Raw genomic sequence first — 19,238 nt, forward strand, 5'->3', positions numbered from 1 at the left:
AAATCTGATTTTTTTTTTAAATTAGAATGCAAATAGAACTTCACCCATTTATCACCCGATCCACCCGATTCATCCGTGGATGATGGATGGATCCGATATGGATGGAGTTTGGAATGGGTGACGGATGGTTCGGGTGATGGATGAGCATAGGCGGATGGATGCGGATGGAGCATAATCCGACTCGTATCCGATCCATTGCCAGCCCTACCGTGAAGGCCTTTGGAAACTGCCACCCCTAATATGTATCAAGTGGAGCGCACAGAAGCATCAACGAACGCACGAGAAATCCTCCCCTACTCCCAGGCGCGGGCGCGCAAGGCCTGTGCGCGGCCGCGCTGGTGAGAGGTGCGGCCGTGCAGCCCTTCTCCCTCGTTCCGTACCCATTTCATTGCGGCCGCGCATTTCAAGGAGAGGGCGCTCCTATTGGGGTTCTTTTTGGACGTTTAACTATAACTCCTCCTTTGTTAGTTTTACTATATATAGAATTTCTTTATTTTTAGAGAGAGAAGGAGATTAGAATTTGTTTGAGATTAGTTTTAGAGAGAGAAGCTCAAGATTTTGGAAAACTTTGTTCTTAGATTTTAGAGAGAGAAACTTGGTAATTGATGATTGCTACATTTTGATCTTCATTCACTTTGATATTGATCAAAGTTTTGTAAGAATTCTTTCCTCTTAATGTAATTTTAGTATTTGATTCTTGATATATTGTTGAATTTCTATAATTTGTTTGATTTGATTATTGATTATTGATATTTGGATTGCAATGTTGATGATGAAATTGATGATTAGTTTAGTTATGCTTTTCAATTTTACAATGTGTAGTAAGTAGTTCTTTTGCTAGGGATGTGGTGAAGCATGTATGAATGATAAGCTATTGCTAATTTGGGGGTTTTGATGGATTGGTTAATGTGATTAAATTGGTTGATGGAATTTGTGCATGTGTTTGATTTGATGAGTAGCTAACCTTGATTATCAAGCTAGATTGCATAGTAGTTTTCAATGATACGACAAATTGATTTGGAAGCTATTATTATCAATTGATCTTGTCTTGTGATTTTCCTTTGAAGTCATTCGTAGAGACCTCTAGCTTGACCCTAGGAAATAGCTTTTTAAGTGATTTTGATTGCAAATACCGTTTTCCCTTGCATTGCTTGATTGATCAATTTCCCGACAAATTAGCATTGTTTATCGTGAATGCATGCGGATCTTAACTCCCTAGGACTTTGATATTGATTTCTATTGTTAGCTTTGATTGTGTTGATTTTCTAGATTAGACCAAACCAATTGCTTAAGATTTCAAAATAGCTTAACCAGAGACTTTAGCTTATACCTCATTCTCTTGGGTTCGACCCGGACTCACCCCTATACTTAGGGTTGGGTTTGGTTATAAATTTGGTTTTGATCGGGGGATACTTAGAACTCAACAACCTAGGTTTTCCTCCCGTCAGGACTCTATGTGCCAACCAAAATGTATTGGTGGTATGGGTTTTAGGGATTTATCGGTGTTCAATGATGCCTTGTTGGGGCATTTAGCGTGGCGGCTTTTGAAGGCACTAGATTCTCTGTTTGGAAAGGTAAGGAGAGCTAAATACTTCCTATAGATACCTGATTGTGTCTCCCCAAAAACCAAACCCAGTGATAAGTACTTTTCACGTCATTGAATATCGAACGAGGTGAAATGTTGAGAGTCTCGTGAATTCCCCTGTTTTCTAAAATAAAATAAATAATTTCTGTTTTCGAAATCATTCATTTTGTATCCTATTTATGGAAACCGTCTAAACCAGTTTATTCTGGTCTATGATATGGGTCCAATAATCGTGTAGTTGGATGGGGATTGAAAAGAGCTTTTCAACTATATATTATAAGCCCAATTCCGAGTTATAACGAGGAAGTTATGGCCCAATTGGTCTTACATGTATCCTTATGCACCTAAGATAGGTGCAACACTGGCCCAATAAAGAAGCCTAGTTGCAAAACTTGCCCAAATGAAAACAAGACCCAGTTCCCTAATGCGACCCACTTCCCAACCGCCATATTTTGGCTTTCAATTTATTTATTTTTATAAAAAAAAACCATTTTACTTATCTCTCATTAATTTTTAAAAAATTTCTGCAATTAATTTCTCTTATTTTTTCTCTCCAAACTTCATTCTCTCTCCTCTACATGATTTTACTTCACTACAAACTGAAAAATCAACAATGGATATACGAGAAGAGATGCAAAATCAACAGAATTATCCCAAGAAAAGGTAAATTTTCACTGATTTTTGTCCAAATTTATGTTAATTTTTATCTGAATTTTTCGAAACTCTATTCTTCGAAATTTTCTATTAATTAGTGAAAATTTCTTTTCATATTCTTTATGCATTCACTAAGGAAAACAATTAATATGTTCATATTTTAAATGGTTATATTCACTTTTGAAATGCATGTGTTCATATATTTTATGCCTATGTTCCCTTTCTAATAAGCATGCCTATGTTCATATATCTATTCTGAAATGCATGTGTTCGTATATTTTATGCCTATGTTCACTTTTTGAAAAGCTTATGTTCACTTTTAGGGACCTAAGCATATGTTCATATTTTGCTTGATTATCTTCATTTTCTGAAATGCATATGTTCATATTTTTTATGCACATGTTCACTTTCTTAAATGTTTATGTTCATATTTTGAATGTGTTAGAGCAAAGCTAGATAGTGTATGTAGAAAGATTTCTTATATTATTTTCATATGTACAAGAGTACTTTATATAGGGGTGAGGGATGCCTTCTACATTATTGTGATGCAATGAAGAGTCACAACTTTTGGCATTTCAACTACTCTTAATAACTCTAGTACATTCAAGTTTATTCACTGATTTCTTCACTAATTGCTGAACACTAAAAGTCTCATTTACTAACACTCCTTCTTGAGACTTTGGGCCATCATACCAAGATTGAGTCTAAGAAACTCAAATCTGCTTTTTTGGTAAAGCCTTGGTTGAAATGTCAGCGAGCTGGAACTCAATAGGACAATGAAACAGCTTCACTTCTTTCTCTTGTTCAGCTTCTCAAAGTGCATAATACTTAATCTTCATGTGCTTTGTCTTGCTGAAAGAAACTGGATTTTTGAAATAGCAATTGCTGATTTGTTGTCTACCAGAACTTCAGTAGGTTCTTCCTGTTTGTGTCTCAAGTCAGCAAGTATTTTTCTGAGCCACACAGCTTGATTAACAGTTGTCGATGCTGCAATGTACTCGGCTTCTGCTGTGGATTGCGCTACTACTTCTTGCTTCTTCAAAATCCATGAAAACACTCCGGATCCAAGTGAAAAGGCATATCCCAAAGTACTTTTCATGTCATCTTTTGAACCTCCCCAGTCACTGTCTGAATATGAAAACAATTTGGAGTTTGCATTTGTGTTAAACATAACACCAAAATTTGAGGTTCCTCTTATATACCTGAGTACTCTTCTGGCAGCACCCATATGAACATCACTTGGCTCACTCATGAACCTTGAAAGAAAACTTGCTGCGAACATCAGATCTGGCCTTGTGTTGTAAGGTAAAGTAGGCCTCCAACTAAGCTCTTGTACTGCCTAGTGTCAGCTTTCCTTTGATCATCATCTCTGTACAGCTTCTCATTCACTACAAGAAGTGTACAGACTAGCTTAAAGTTTTGCATATGAAACTTCTTAAGAACATGATTTGCATATTTCCTTTGAGAGATGAAGATTCCATCTTCAGTTTGTTGAACTTCCATCCCCAGGAAATAATTCATTAAGTCCAAGTCTGTCATTTCGAACTTCCTTTTCATCTCCTCCTTGAACGAGAGGATCATCTTTGAATTGTTTCTCGTGAAAAGAAGATCATCAACATAGAGTGAAACAATGAGCAAATCATTTTCTCCTTGATTCTTCACATAGAGAGTGTGCTCATTTTTACTTTTGTTGAACCCTTGTGCAAGTAGATATGAGTCAATCTTGCTATACCATGCTCGTAGCGCTTGTTTTAGCCCATAAAGAGCCTTTTTCAACTTGCACACTTTTTCTTATTGCCCTTTAATAGCAAATCCGGGAGGTTGCTCAATGTAAATTTCCTCCTCAAGTTCACCATTGAGAAAGGCAGACTTGACATTAAGTAGATAAATCTTCCACTTCTCTTGAGCTGCTAAAGCAATCAAAGTTTTAACCGTGTCAAGCCTAGCCACCGGAGAAAATGTATCTCCATAATCAATTCCTGTTGTATCTCCATAATCAATTCCTGCTTATTGGGAGTATCCTTTGACGGCCAATCTAGCCTTGAACTTGCTTATGGTCCCATCAGGATTCAATTTGATTTTGTAGACCCACTTGACGCCAATCACTTTGCGATTACTTGGTTTATCAACCAATTCCCAAGTTTGATTTTTCTTGATCATATTGATTTCATTTTCCATTGCTTGTTTCCACCTTTTGTCTTCAAAAGCCTGCTCATATGTTTGGGGCTTTTCAAGACCAAGGTAACATCTTTCACATTCCTCCGGGCCTAGGTGTAATCTGAGAGAGATTTTTTACCTATAGGACCCGTAGCATTATCATCATCACTAGCTTCATCAATGCCATTTCCAGCTTGTATAGGTGTGGAAGGAGCTTCTTCGGTATTCTTATCTCTAGGTTCATCATGTACTTCACTGCCAACTTCAAAAAATTTCTTCTCAACCTTCTCTTCTTCCCAATTCCAACTTGCATCTTCATCGAATTCAACATCTCGACTGATCATGATCTTTTTATTGCTAAGATTGAAAAGTCAATATCCTTTGGCTTGTGAGTCATAGCCAAGGAAGATTCCTCTTTTGGCTTTTGCATCTAGTTTGCTTATCTTTTGAGATGGAATATGAGCATAACAAACTGATCCAAATACTCTCAAGTGTTTTGCTGTTGGCTTTCTTCCACTCCATGCTTCAATTGGAGTTTTGCCTTGAACTGCTTTTGTGAGCAGCCTGTTCAGCAAATAAACAGATGTGCGAGCAGCTTCTGCCCAGAATTTTTTTTGGACATTTTTCTCACTTAACATACAGTGAGCCATCTTCATCACCGTTCTATTCTTTCGTTTAGCAACTCCATTTTGCTGAGGTGTATAACCCACTATAAGTTGATGTTCAATTCCCTCATCTTCACAGAAAATATCAAATTCAGAGGAAGTATATTCCTTGCCTCGATCTGATCTGATTTTTTGTAATTTACAGCCACTTCGAGCTTCTGCCAGTGCTTTGAATTTTTTGAAAACACTGAAAACTTCAGACTTTTCTCTCATGAAATACACCCATGTCATGCGGGTGAAATCATCGATAAAAAGGATGAAATACTTGTTTTCACCAAGAGATAATGTTCGATGAGGTCCACAGACATCAGTGTGAACAAGTTGCAATTTTTCCGATGCTCTCCACACATTATCCTTCGGGAAAGGCAACCAATGTTGCTTGCCAAATTGACAAGACTCACAAAGATCATTAGATACACAAATTACAGGAAAATCTCTCACTAGATTTTTGTTGTGAAGTTCATTAAGAGCACGCATATTAAAGTGTCCATACCTCCTATGCCATAGCCATGTGTCGCTTGAGTTTGCAACATTCACATTCTCTACTGGATAATCCCACTTCTAGAGAAAGCTTTTGTTTTACATCGGAACTTTTACAATCTCTTTCTTATTGGAGTCAATGATAGTGCAATGGTTATTCTCAAAGACAAGTGAATAACCATTGTTGACCATCTGAGCAACACTAAGTAAACTCTCATTCAAATCTGGAACAAGGAGGACATCATTGATGTACTTCATACCTTTCTTGGTTTGAACACCAATTGTGTCTTTTCCGGTGGACTGTACAACGACACCATTCCCCATATGAACTGGAACTTTGATGGAAGAGTCAAGCTTGCAAAATAAGCTTGAATTGTTTGTCATATGGGATGTGCACCCACTGTAAATCAACCATCTTTCCTTTCTATTACAAGCACTCATCGCTTGATTCATTGGAAGCACGAACATTTGTGTTTGACGATTGTTACTTCTGTTTGTGCCAACAATCCTTCTCCAAGTGGCCTAGTTTTTTACAATGGCTGCACTTCGATTTTCCCTTGTGATAACAATCTTTTTCAAGGTGATTTGTCTTATTGCATATACCACATGAAGGGAATTTCCCTTTTGTCTGTGGCTGCTCCTTGTCTTTTCTGTCAGATCATGGGGCACCCTGATTCTTCCTGTTATCGCCTTTATTGAACGGAAATTTTTTATAAGACTTTGACAGAAAAGAAATCTCCGAGGGTGGGGATTTACCTAATTCATCCTTTGCAAATTTATGCTCATGGGAAAGCAACGAACCCATCAGCTCCGTCACACTGAGTTTTGTGACATCCTTAGATTCAACAATTATTCTGGACATTGTGTTGAACCTTCTGTCCAAAGATCCTAAGATCTTTTGCACTATTTTTGCACCTGAGATCTCTTCTCCATAGGTCTTCATTTGGTTTATAACTTCCATGAATCTAGAAGTGTAACCTTTTATATCCTCATTCTCCTTCATCTTCATATTATCATATTGACTCCTCAAAGTATTGAGTTGAATATTTTTTATTTTTTCATCACCATGGAACTCCTCCTCGAGAAGATTCTAAGCTTCTTTTGCTGATGAGACTCTCATGATCTTGGGGAAGATTGTGTCAGAAACACAATTGATGATATAAGATAAGGCTCTAGCATCCTTCATCTCATCATCACATATCTTCTTTAATTGTGCTTCTGTGTATTGCACTCCTTCTTGTTTTCGTACAAAACCAATTTCCACTATCTCCCACAAAGCACTTGCTTTTAGAAAAATCTTCATTTTTATGCACCAATAATCATAATTCTCTCCTGTGAAAGTAGGAGGTGCTGGCATAGAAGTTGTGCAAGAGGTTGACGTTGAAGCCATACTTCAACTGCTCAGTTTCTTCTTCTTCCTATTTTTTTTTTATTTTTTTTATTTTTTATGGCCCTTAAGATCATAAGGTTCTTAATACCAATTGTTAGAGCAGAGCTGAACAGTGTATGTAGAAAGATTTCTTATATTATTTTGATATGTACAAGAGTACTTTATATTGGGGTGAAGGATGCCTTCTACATTATTGTTATGCAATGAAGAGTCACAACTTCGCATTTCAACTACTCTTAATAACTCTAGTACATTCAAGTTTATTCATTCACTGATTTCTTCACTAATTGCTGAACACTAAAAGTCTCATTTACTAACAGATTGCTTATATAAACTTTTTAAAATGCTTTTGTAAACTTTCTTAAATGTATATGTTTGCTTTCTGAAATCCATATGTTCATATTTTTTTATTTATATGTTCACCTTTTGAAATGCTTATGTTCATATGCATTCAAAAAAAGAACCAATGCATATGTTCATATTTTGAATTCGTATGTTCATTTTCTAAAATGCATGTATTCATATTTTTAATGCATATTCATATTTTTAATGCATGTTCATATTTTTAATCGAAATTCATACACAGATCAAATTGATCAAAGCTAACAAAATGCAATTCTTATGAATTCAAAAAATCATATAAAACCTTATCAATCGAAATTAAGCACAAAATCACCACATAATAAATCGAAATTCATATATAAAAATTATGAACAAAAAAAAAACATGAAGAACGAAATTTACACAGAATTCATACATAATAATCTAATTACAAATCAACAAAACAAAACACTAATCTGCATTGACAATCTCTTCGGGAATAACAACTAATTCCATGTTGTAAGAAACAAATTCAATCAAAAAAGTGGAAAAAAACAGAGGAGAGAGAAAATGAAAAACAAATTAAAGGAGAAAAACAGAGGAGAAGAAAATTATATTGAAGAATTTGATGATAATTTGGATCAAAATTATTATAAGAAAGAAAATAAAAGAGAGAGAATTTGGAAGAAGGAAACAAAAAATTTAAAAAAGGAAACAAAGAGCAATGTTGATTGATTTGAGTTTGGGCTGGTGTTGCACCTATTCTACATGCATAAGGATGCATGTAGGAATATGCCGTTATGGCCAAAATACTAAATTGGGTCCTAAATGAGCTTTATATACAGCCCAATGACTATATGGAGGGTCCATTAATTTTAATTGTACTCCTAAAGTTATTAGGATTTGTCATGATCTTCTAGAATCCTCTAGAAGGTTATTTTAAGTTCTAATGGGATTAGCATTATTAATTATATTATAGTATATTTTGAAAAGATAAAGAATTCTATTTGGAATAAAACAAGTGTTTTTAAAAGATTAAATCCGGTTTGATTAAAGATAAGTACGGACTCCAAGTAACCTAATTTAATTAGGAGAAGGACTTCGTACGGGAATTTTATTATACAGTAGCCATCGCGCCGCTATGGTCTTATCGCCATGCGATGGAGCTATCGCATCGCGATGGAGCTAGTTTTATTCCGAGTCTGATTCTGACTCTTTTCTATCGGTTATGGTCGATTTTTCTCTATAAATAGGGTCTTTTTCCTCCATTTTTAATGACCAACAATCATCTATTCTCTCTTTAAGCTAAAGCTTATTCTTTCTCTCTTGATTTCTAAGCCTAACCTTTTCAAATACATTATTCCTCATTCTCGAGTCTCGAATACACCTAGCCAAGCTCGAAGTTGCCTTAGACCTCAACGTGAAAGGTTGATAGTTATGAGGGTTTGGTCCAAAATCTCTATTTCAATTCTTTGATTAGATTTATTGTTTAATATTTTTATTGAAGTTACTAACGTGTGTATTGTTTTGATAGAAAGAGGTAGAGGCTTTAAAGTGAGTAATTTCATTGTTCTATTTCTTTAGAAATCATGCTTAGAATATTATTTTAACTCCTAGTATCATGTTAGGATGTTTTTATTGCTTTCTAGTATCATGTTAGGATTAAAACTTTGATTTTTATTGTTTAGTGACATGTTAGGATTTGTTATTAATCATGTTAGTATCATGCCTAGGATCTTGCTATTAATATTATGCTTTGATGAGATTGAGATTATTATAACGATGATAGTTAATATTATTATGTTGCTTGATATATTTATTGTTATTGCTTGATCACGCCTTTTCTGCAGGTTTAAAGAGAATGTGTACTTGAAATCACGCTTAATAAGATAATTACTAATTTGATTTTAGGCTCTAATATGATTTTAATTCAAGTGATCGCCAATAATAGATTTATTTGTGCATTAACATCAACCAACATAGATTAAACAAGTTTAGAATTAATATATTGATTGTATGTTAATTGAAAAGAGCACATGAATATGAGAAGAACAAAGTAGAGGCCTATTTAAGGCAGGTTCAATCTCTTTTAGGTTGGATTTGTACTTACATCCCCGAATATCCAGTCATGGTTCAGGACCACTACGGAGTTAGCGATCTCTATGCTTGAAATATTCCCTACACTTCCCTAATTTTAGCTTTCTGAAATCTACTCTAAATCACTCTTGTAGTTACTCTTGGAAGAGCATTTGGGGGGTTAGAGACTTGATAAGCAATGGAGTGATTTGGAAGGTTGGCAATGGAACTTTGATTGATATTTGGCATGACCAATTGCTATTTGACGAGAATGGTCGCTTTGTAACAAGTGATGTGGTACCTGATTTGCATACTGTTTCGGATCTTGTGGATTATGATATTATGGAGTGGAGAGCTGATGTTGTATATAGAGGAGAATTTTAATGACGAAGATGCACAATATATTCTTTCAATTCCCATGAGTTTGCGTGGTTATAAGGATGAGTTTACTTGAGCTTTTTCAAAGGATGGCTCGTATTCGGTAAAAACGGCGTATTTGCTTGGGAAGGAATGCAACCTTGATGACTTTCATCAAGCATGGATCGAGTTCTAGAACGTGGATGTGAGTCCCAAAGTAAGACATTTTTTCTGGCGTCTATGCACTGAAACCTTACGTGTCCAAACTCTTCTCGACAGGCAACATTCAATTAAAATTACTCGCTGTCCATGGTGTGACTTGGATGAAATAGCTGGTCACACCATTTTTGGCCGTAGTAGAGTATCTGAATTGTGGGAGGACCTTGGTTGTACTGCTATGACGCAATGGGAGAATGCTGCCTCTATGTGTGAATTGATTGTTAGCTGGAAGTAAACTGACAACAAGGTTCGACAAACAGGCTATTTTCTTGCGTGGTACATTAGGGGAGAGCAAAATCAGAAGGTATTTAGTGACAAAGCCACCCCTAACCTAGTCCTTATTGATAGAGTCAGAAGGTACGTTGAGGAACATGGGAAGTATGCGCATAAAGTGTACAATACAGCAAGGCCGAAACAACAGCGGAGTACAAAGCATTGGATCCCCCTCCTTCTGGGTTCGTCAAAGTGAACTCAGATGCTTCCCTTTCTACTGCTAGGTGGGTTGGCCTTGGGGTTGTTGCATGGAATGATGCAGGTGAGGTGATGATATTTGCAGCAACCAGAAAATGCAAAGCTTTTTAGCCTCCAGAGATAGCTGAAGCTCATGCTGCAGTAATGGCCCTTCATTTGTGCAGGAAGTATGGAATAGAGCACGTGATATTGGAGTCGGACTATCAATTTTTGGTGAAGAGACTTTCTAATGGTGTCGTCTACTTCACTAACCTCGACATGGTGTTGGATGATATTATCTTTTTAGGCTCCTATTTTAGCTCTATTACTTGGTCCCATGTTAAACGTGAGGGTAATTTTGTAGCTAATCATCTTGAGAAGCTTGTTTCTTCTGGAGTTGAACAAATTTGGGAAAATCATTATCCTAGAGATGTCGCTCCTTATGTACTCATGAACAATTTGTCGTTTAATTAATGCAAGCTTCTCATTTCTTTCAAAAAAAAAAAAAAAAAAAAACTAATTGTTATCAATCCTAAAGAATTTTAAATTTTATAATTTAAATCTCTTCCACCTCTCCACGATTATGTAACATTGTCTTATTTCTATAAAACTTTATTTACACTTATATACTTATATTCAAAACGCTCGAATCAAAGCTCGTACTATTTGCAACACTTTATTGTTTTCATTACTAACTTTTTTTTGGTGTTTTATCCCAATCACCCTTTGGACTATTTCGAATTTAGGGCTCAGTTCTAGATGATTAGTTTCAATTTCCTCCTAATTGTTGTTGTATGAGATCGAATTCACGGTCCTTCCTAGTTTTCACCAAATACAGCCTTAATTACCACTTTACCAACCATCAACTCATTTAATTTTATTACTAACATTGATTGTACATAAACCCAAATATCTCAAATTAAATCTCGTATACATCATTATCTATTGCGACACCATCTGCCCATCTTGTACGGACTATAATTGTTTTCATAATTGTATTTAAAAAAGTAGGCAATAAAGAAAGTGACTAAGAGAAAGAGGGTGCAAAGACCCAAAAATCCGACAGGTCAATAAAATGTTGCACTCATGTGGGTGGGGGTTAGTTCAACAACGCAGTGCCACGTACGTGCTTCCCACCTTCACATGCCTTCTTATGTGCCATATTTTGGTTGGCCGACACCAATCATAATAAAATTCCTAATTTTATTTTTAATTTTCACAAGTTTAAAAAATAAATAAAACACAAAATTTTAAAAAAATAACCCAGAAATTTATAACTTTTGTTTTGTTTTTGTATTTATTTATTTTCACCCAAAAACCTTAGTTAAATCATATCAGATTCTCAACACAGTTAATATTTTTTTTTTTTTTTTTTTTTTTTTTTTTTTTTGACAAGATCTAGGTTGATATAACCTATTTCATCAACACTAATCTTTTCCACTTCGATTAATTTTCATTGATTTTCCCCAATTCAATTTCAATTGAATTTTTCCCAATTGGAAAGATTTAGGGTTTTTGCCGCTTTTTCAATTTGAAATTTTGTCAATTGATCGCCTTGAGTTTGAGTACTAGATCGCCGATTACAGCGATTTGGTACTCCGGCGAACGGCGGACGTCTTGATTCTCTTGTTGAATGTGCTCGAATTTTAGTTCTTGATTCTGGGGAAGATTAATGCATAATAAAATGGGCCCACCTCTTCGCAGGTTTGAAATTTTTCTGGGAAATTTCTGGGTTTTTTTTGTAGTGATTAAATCAGCTATTTTTGTTGATCTTTTTCGTTTGATTATGTTTTCAGTGGGTTTTCGAAACGATCGAATGATAGCGCAAGGCTTGTAATGACTACTATTCTAGGTGTTGTTTTTGGGTTTTTCATTGGAGTTTCATTTCCTTCAGTTTCTGATAAGGTACATTGATTGATTTTGTAATTAATTTTTCAGTTTTCCATGATTTGGGTTCCAAATAAATATAAAATGTTACTAGCATTTAGTTTAATTTAATCATTTCGATCGGAATTTTGAATTATGCTGTTTTTTTTTTTTATTTAATAATTTATGATTGAGCTATGATTTGGGTTTCAGATTAAATTATCTTCAAGACTTATTTCCTCTTTTGATGGAATTTCTAAAAGTTCCGCGAAGTCTCTTGAAGATCTTGCATCATTGACAATCCCTAAAGTATGTCATTAATCGTTTTTCGTGTTTCGAATCGCGTGTTTTTTTTTTCATTGTTTTCTTACCTTTGCTAGCTATCTTAGAAACTTGAATGAATTCTATTGATGGTTTTTACCAGTCGCCACTACTTAAGTGTTTAATTAGATATTTTACATTGCTTTAAATGAACTTCCTATTTTGCCTTTGACCTTATGTTGTGTTGAAATAAGGGTTTTCCAGTTGATTATAATTTGAAATTCAGAAAAGGGCCAATGAGGTCGGATAAGAGTCAATGAGTTTTAATGAGTTCAGACTTCTTTAAGAGGAATTCTAGTGAAAATTAAATAATGTTTTTATATTGTTGCGTGCCTTAAATTTGAGTTCCTTGGGTGTTTGTTAAGTTATTATAGTTTCAAAAATATTAATCTAGGCTGGCATTGTTTAAATTCCTGCATCTTCGTATGAGCTACCTGAAATACCTGACAAGAAGCCTTTGTTGTCCAATACTCCAATTACATAACTATATGAAAATATGATATCTTCATTGTTAATCAACAAGAAGGATGTATATAGTCTGCATTAAGATTTTCTGAGAGTTCTGTTTTTCAACCCACCATTATTTATAGTAAAAAACTGTTTACTCTCTTCGTTGATTTATGTTTGTACTAGTTGCTTTTTGAATTAGTTTAAATGTAATATTGTAATTTAATAATCTTTCAAAATTCTTGTAAAATTGCATTTTTGACAAATAGAAATTTCTATTTGGCTGGTAACATTTTACTGGTATTCTTTCAGATATATGTACCGACCAACCCTCGTGGTGCTGAGATGTTACCTCCAGGAATTGTAGTAGGAGAAAGTGATTTTTTTCTTCGAAGACTGTGGGGTGAACCGAGTGAGGTACACTTCTCTTGACTCAACAAATACCTATATTAGTGCTATTGACTGTTTCTGTTCAAGTATCTGACTGATACTCCCTCAATTCTGATGCTGAAACATTGCATAAGTTCATAATAAAGGAACCTTGCTAAATTCCCATATATTTCCCATTGAATTAAATTTCTCTATCTGAGGGCAAAGCTGCAGAAAACCTTGAGACAGAAAAGCAATTGAAATTTAAATAAGTTGATTTAACTTCTCAGGATCTCAAATTTTTTTCAAATAGTTCTCATAGTCTGTTATCTAAAGGAAAAAAGGCAGACTGTTGGTTTGAAGGATGTTCTTGCAATTTCTGTGTGCACTTTTCACTCAAATCGTTTCTTAGTATCTGGACTTTCAATTTTTTTTTTTTTTTTTTTTTTTGCTCTTTACTAATAGCATACAAACTTATGCATTAGGAATTGTTGTTATGTCTTAATTTGATAACAACCCACCCCACCCCCCCCCCCCCCCCCAAAAAAAAAAAAAAAAAAAAAAAAACCTTTTCTCATTTTTTGAGATATGTTGATTGCTTTTGAAGAAAATATTGAAACTACCCTTTCCTTTCTTTTCTTTTTTGCTCAAAAATCTTCTCTTTTTTCATCACTGTATCACTTTTACCTGCAGGATTTGAAAAAGAAGCCAAAATACTTGGTAACTTTCACTGTTGGATTAGCTCAGAGGGACAACATTAATAAAGCTGTAAAGAAGGTATTGAAATGTTAGCTTCTTCTATACCACTGAAAGTCTAAAATTATATTCAAGGACATGATATGAGTTTGACACTGTGTTGCAGTTCTCTGACGATTTCCAAATTTTGCTCTTCCACTATGATGGCAAAGTTACTGAATGGGATGAGTTTGAATGGTCCAAAAAAGCTATCCATGTCAGTGCTCCAAAGCAAACAAAATGGTTTGAATCCTTCTTACAACTCTTGCTATGTATAGCTAATAGCCTAGTTCTGTAGAAACGGTTAATGGTAAATGTTGTTCCTATAACACAATCCATGGAGTGATAGTAGTATAAATGATGTTTTTATACAGAGTACTAGTTTTGTCATATTTTTGTGAATACAACAGCGCATTTAGTCAATCTGATTTCTCTCACAAACTCTTCAGCTGTATGAAATCGATTGGAAACAACGCTGAAAGTTGATAACAGTTGATACTCTTAGATTCATGCGTGGTTAAAATGACTTAGTCCTGAATTTTGATTGCCTTAAGTGCACACTTAGTAACATAATTAGAACAATGAAGTAAATTTTCTCCCCATTATATATCCTGTTTTACTCTAGGTTTTGTGCTCCTTTTTGTATCATATATCCATTTTCCTTGATCTTAATTTGTATTCCGTTCCATAAAAAATAAGCTTTGTTGAGCTTGTGACATGCAAGGCATGATTTTTGTAAAGACTTGGGGGTTAATGGTTCTTATCCATCTAATTTGTCAAGACTTGTCTCCAAATTGGCAGGCATTTCTGACCTTTTTCTTTTTCCATTGGTTTTCGGGAATATTTGTTAGCATTAGGTGCAAAGAATATGTAATTTCTGTTGTATGCTTGTAACATACTGATGTGAACATGATTTAGACATACAGCTTATTGTGCTGCTTATATTTGACATGGTCGCCTAGTTCTGTCTCTCACTAAAATAATCTGCAGGTGGTATGCGAAGAGATTTCTGCACCCTGATGTTGTTGCTGCTTATGACTATATCTTTATCTGGGATGAAGATCTTGGTGTTGAACATTTCAATGCTGAGAAGTAAGTTGAAATTTTTCAAATGATTTGGTTTTATTATGATTTTGATTTCTAAGACAACTTTTTCTTGTTGAAATTTTTAATAGGTATATTCAATTGGTGAAGAAGTATGGCCTGGAGATTTCTCAACCTGGTCTTGAGCCTAATAATGGTTTGACATGGGAGATGACTAAGAGGAGAGGGGATAGAGAAGTACACAAGTATGCCTTCTATTTTAAGTTATGCAGTCGACATCAGCAATCCTTTTCCTCTCATGTGACCAAATTGTTTTTTGTGCACCAGGGATACTGAGGAGAAACCAGGCTGGTGCTCCAACCCACACTTGCCTCCTTGTGCTGCGTATGTTCTTCTGTTCCTTGCGCACTTATGACATTTGCATGACCAACAAAACAAAATAGTGGGAAAAGGAGGCTGAAGTAAAATAGAAAGAAAAAAAAAGAAAAGAAATCATCCTTATATCATGTTATGGGTTGTTTTTTAGGACCTTAATAGCTTGATTTAATGCTGGGTCACATAATTTGAAGCAAAACTGGGGTCACTCTACTTTGTTAGCATGCACATACTTCAGTATTCAGTGCATGTTTAATAGCTGCTTGATTGATATCTAATGCAAATTAATCTCTGTTTTGCTGATTAATGTTATGGATCTCTGAATTTTGAATATTGTGTGAATAATACAATAATCCAAAGCATATCTAGTTAAAGAAATTACTCGAAGTCTATTACTGATCTCATGAAAGATTGAAGGGATTAGTAAACCATTTACAAACATTCTTTCTCTTCCTACTTAACTGTATTTTTGCTCTGGGGTTGCTGCAGATTTGTGGAAATCATGGCCCCTGTTTTTTCTCGGGATGCTTGGCGCTGTGTGTGGCATATGATTCAGGTATTTGGCTTACATTAAAAAAAAAAATTTGTTTTATCATTGCAAATTATTATCTATGGTTTTAATGTGCATAATCCTGTATGAATATTTATGCAAAGAATATAAGTTTTTGTGTTATGTATCACAGTTGCAGTTCGATGTTGGAGTAAATTTGATGTTCTTATATTTCTAATTGATTGTCATTCTTATCATGCTTTCAGAATGATTTGGTACATGGGTGGGGACTGGATTTTGCTCTGAGAAGATGTGTAGAAGTAAGTCTTTCGTTTCTAATTGTCATTTCACTTTTACTACCTATTCGGAGAGTTATATTGTAATACTTGCTTTATCTTCTGTCTAGTATGAAATTAGTGGGTCATTGACTCACTTTCAAGGTAATTCCTTGATTATGTTTTGACTTGGGCAACTTTATTATAGCATTAATTCTTTCTATAGCTGAATTTAAAATTTAAAAGTGCTGCCAATTCTGATCATTTTTATAATTTTTTATTTTTTTAATTGGTGATTCTTGACAATAATGCCATGTAATTTTTTATTTTTATTTTTATTTTTTATTTTTTATTTTTTATTTTTTTATTTTTTATTTTTTTTTTCTGTGGAATTGGCCAAGTGGCCCTATCACTATTCTGGCCAAAAGGTTTTATGATTTGCATCTTTTATTTCGAATAATGTACTCCATCCTTAACTTTTTTGTTGTTTGTTCTGTAGCCTGCGCATGAGAAAATTGGTGTTGTAGATCAGCAATGGATAGTTCATCAAGTAATTCCTTCTCTTGGGAACCAGGTAAATAAATCCTTTAAATAACATATTTAAATTCTAAAGTGCTACTCCCCTTTTTCCAAACAATTACACTCAATTGCGAGGGGGAAAATGAGGTTTCTAGGGTAGAGGCAAAGTTATTTATCAAGTATTCAAGGATCACTTGGGACCTGAGGTGGTTCTTAGTCCTCACAGAATGTATATAAAATTATATCACTTGACTTGGAGTTGTCAATTTTGAAGTCTATCTGTACCCTTGTACTATTAGTTAGTAGAGATAGGGCATCCTATAATGTTTTAAGAAATGTCTTGGGTCTGAGTATTTTTTGTGTAGTAGGAAATCATTGTGTCCTGCTGAAACAATTTTGACAGCTTTTAAAGAATATCAGATGGTTTTGCATTCTTTTTTTTTATGTTAAAAATGTCAACGCGTTGTCATTTTCAACAATGAACTGCTAGCAGAGATGCCTAACCCCCCATCGTGTCCTGCATTGTCATGGACTATGTTTTGTGAATTGGAAAATCAACTTGCTTCAGTGTTTGTGAAGGAGATGAAGATGCACTTACTTTGAGTCCTCTTAGTGGTGGTCACATAGATTACATTGCTTAATTTTCTTATTTGATGAAAAGACTGTACACAATTATGAGATTTAACTTAATTTTTACGTTTTCAAAACTTGGATAAGTAACGTGTTAGTGGCTTTGGACATGTAAAGACTTCATAGGTTTTTGAGGTCCTAAAAGTGAAACTTCACATAAAAGTGTTTTTAGAGTATAATTTTTTTAATAATAAAGCATGAGTGGCTTTAAATCTTTGGAGACAGTGCTTCCCTATTAAATTGTTAACGATCTCCGTCATGTGCAGTGTGTTTTTTATCTCACAAACTCGTATATGTACTTTCATCCCACAGACATGCTATTCTGCAGCTTTCTTTGAATTCAATGTTATATCATTTTGTGATTCTTTTTAACTAGTGCATCCATCCATTTTCAGGGTCAGGCTGAGAATGGCAAGGCTCCATGGCAAGGGGTAGGGACTTGTACTTTAATATCTTTAAGCTGCTTGTGAAACTCTCTCATCTTTTGTTTCTTTTTGCTCACATTGATCATGTAGTCATGTTTTCTCGCATATGGAATGTAGTAGATATAATATTAATCTTTTAACTACTTCTGTCATGCTATACTTTGACTGCTTCTTTTCCCCTAGAAGTTCCGAACTGATTTCTTTTGTTCATCTATGATCTTATATCAAGGTCCGTGAGAGATGCAAGAAAGAGTGGTCTCTGTTCCAAAATCGACTTGCAAATGCTGACAAGGAATACCTCGCACAACTCGGGAAGGGCTAATGACTATTCTATGTGTAGCGTAGCCGCATGCTAATGCTGATCACTTTTGATCCTCTCTTCTGTACCAGCATTGTGATGGAGGATTAGTTCAGTTCTTACTAATGATGTGCTTTCTGGTTTGGTAATGGGTATTCCTTTGGCCTCTAAGGATACAGGGAAGAAATAACTACACATTGTGCATAGAATACTACATTAATGCTAGGTAACCTGTGTAGATTATTATTCTTCCCCACACTTTGCGTCCAATATTGCTGTTATATTGGATTTACCCTAGTGATGTGTTGCAGATATGCGTAGATTTTAGAGGTCATCCTTGTATTAAATTGTTGTACAAATTTTGAACAGCTGAGGCAAACTGTTAGATGAGACTTAGTCCCCATTCCTTTGTTTTTGCGGAGGCGAGGGATTGTTCATCCTTATGGATTTCTTTGGGTAGCTTCGTGTTAGAAACATGGTTGATGAATTCTTTCTGCCACATCAACCGATTTTTCTATCTTAATTCCAGTACCTTTCTCATCACACTGTCTCTTTATATCTGATCCAGGTTTTTTTTATCCAACTTTTACTGATTTTCATAATCTTTGTTTTATTTTGCTGTGAGAATTTACTTATAAGCATTACAAGTAATTAATTCTCTAACATTGTTGCGTTTGGACTTGACATATGTGCGACCCTGTAGGCTGTGGCATGCATATTTGGCAAACTTAGATGTTTCTTGATTGGGTGCATTAAAAAATAAAAATAAATCTAATTTGGCTTATCTTTTTTTTTTTTTTTGGAAAATTTGTAAATTACAGCTATTTAAAGTTAGTATTTAGCATCCCTAAAAAAAAACAAAAAAAAAAAAATTAGTACTTTGCAAATTGCAGACTATTTAAAGTTAGTATTTTGCAAATTGCAGTCATTTAAAAAAAAAATGTAAACTGCAGCCCAAAAGTTGTTATAATTGTAAATTGCAATATAATTCAATTTTTTCATCGGGTTGCGTGTCCAAAAATATTCGATTAAGGTTTAAGCGGTCATTTTATTCCTTAAGTTTCCAAATTGAGATCGGAATTAGCAAAAA

The 19,238-nt window shown here is 34.6% G+C and overlaps 1 protein-coding gene and 1 pseudogene across 1 annotated transcript; one reads left to right on the plus strand and one right to left on the minus strand.

The window, feature by feature from the left end:
* Positions 1–3,074: 3,074 nt before the first annotated feature.
* Positions 3,075–3,491, minus strand: LOC145588596 (secreted RxLR effector protein 161 pseudogene; annotated as a pseudogene).
* An 8,232-nt stretch (positions 3,492–11,723) lies between these two features.
* Positions 11,724–18,704, plus strand: LOC145589453 (uncharacterized). The gene is made up of 14 exons (XM_081646027.1): positions 11,724–12,058; positions 12,151–12,259; positions 12,434–12,529; positions 13,301–13,405; positions 14,051–14,134; positions 14,220–14,335; positions 15,083–15,184; positions 15,268–15,381; positions 15,464–15,520; positions 16,001–16,067; positions 16,268–16,321; positions 16,776–16,850; positions 17,821–17,856; positions 18,080–18,704. Exons 1-14 carry the CDS (start codon positions 12,027–12,029, stop codon positions 18,170–18,172), a joined length of 1,140 nt encoding a protein of 379 aa, XP_081502153.1. The 5' UTR covers positions 11,724–12,026; the 3' UTR covers positions 18,173–18,704.
* The last annotated feature ends 534 nt before the right edge of the window (positions 18,705–19,238 follow it).

This window comes from Chenopodium album, chromosome 17, assembly GCF_948465745.1.
Source record: "Chenopodium album chromosome 17, dcCheAlbu1.1, whole genome shotgun sequence".
NCBI classification, from domain to species: domain Eukaryota; kingdom Viridiplantae; phylum Streptophyta; class Magnoliopsida; order Caryophyllales; family Amaranthaceae; genus Chenopodium; species Chenopodium album.

Bases quoted from the DNA above. Each gene is read 5' to 3' on its own strand.
- LOC145589453 (XM_081646027.1), top strand. From the start codon at position 12,027: ATGCATAATAAAATGGGCCCACCTCTTCGCAG. The intron at 12,530-13,300 runs GTATGTCATTAA...GTATTCTTTCAG, and splicing joins CATCATTGACAATCCCTAAA to ATATATGTACCGACCAACCC. The intron at 16,068-16,267 runs GTATTTGGCTTA...TCATGCTTTCAG, and splicing joins GTGTGTGGCATATGATTCAG to AATGATTTGGTACATGGGTG.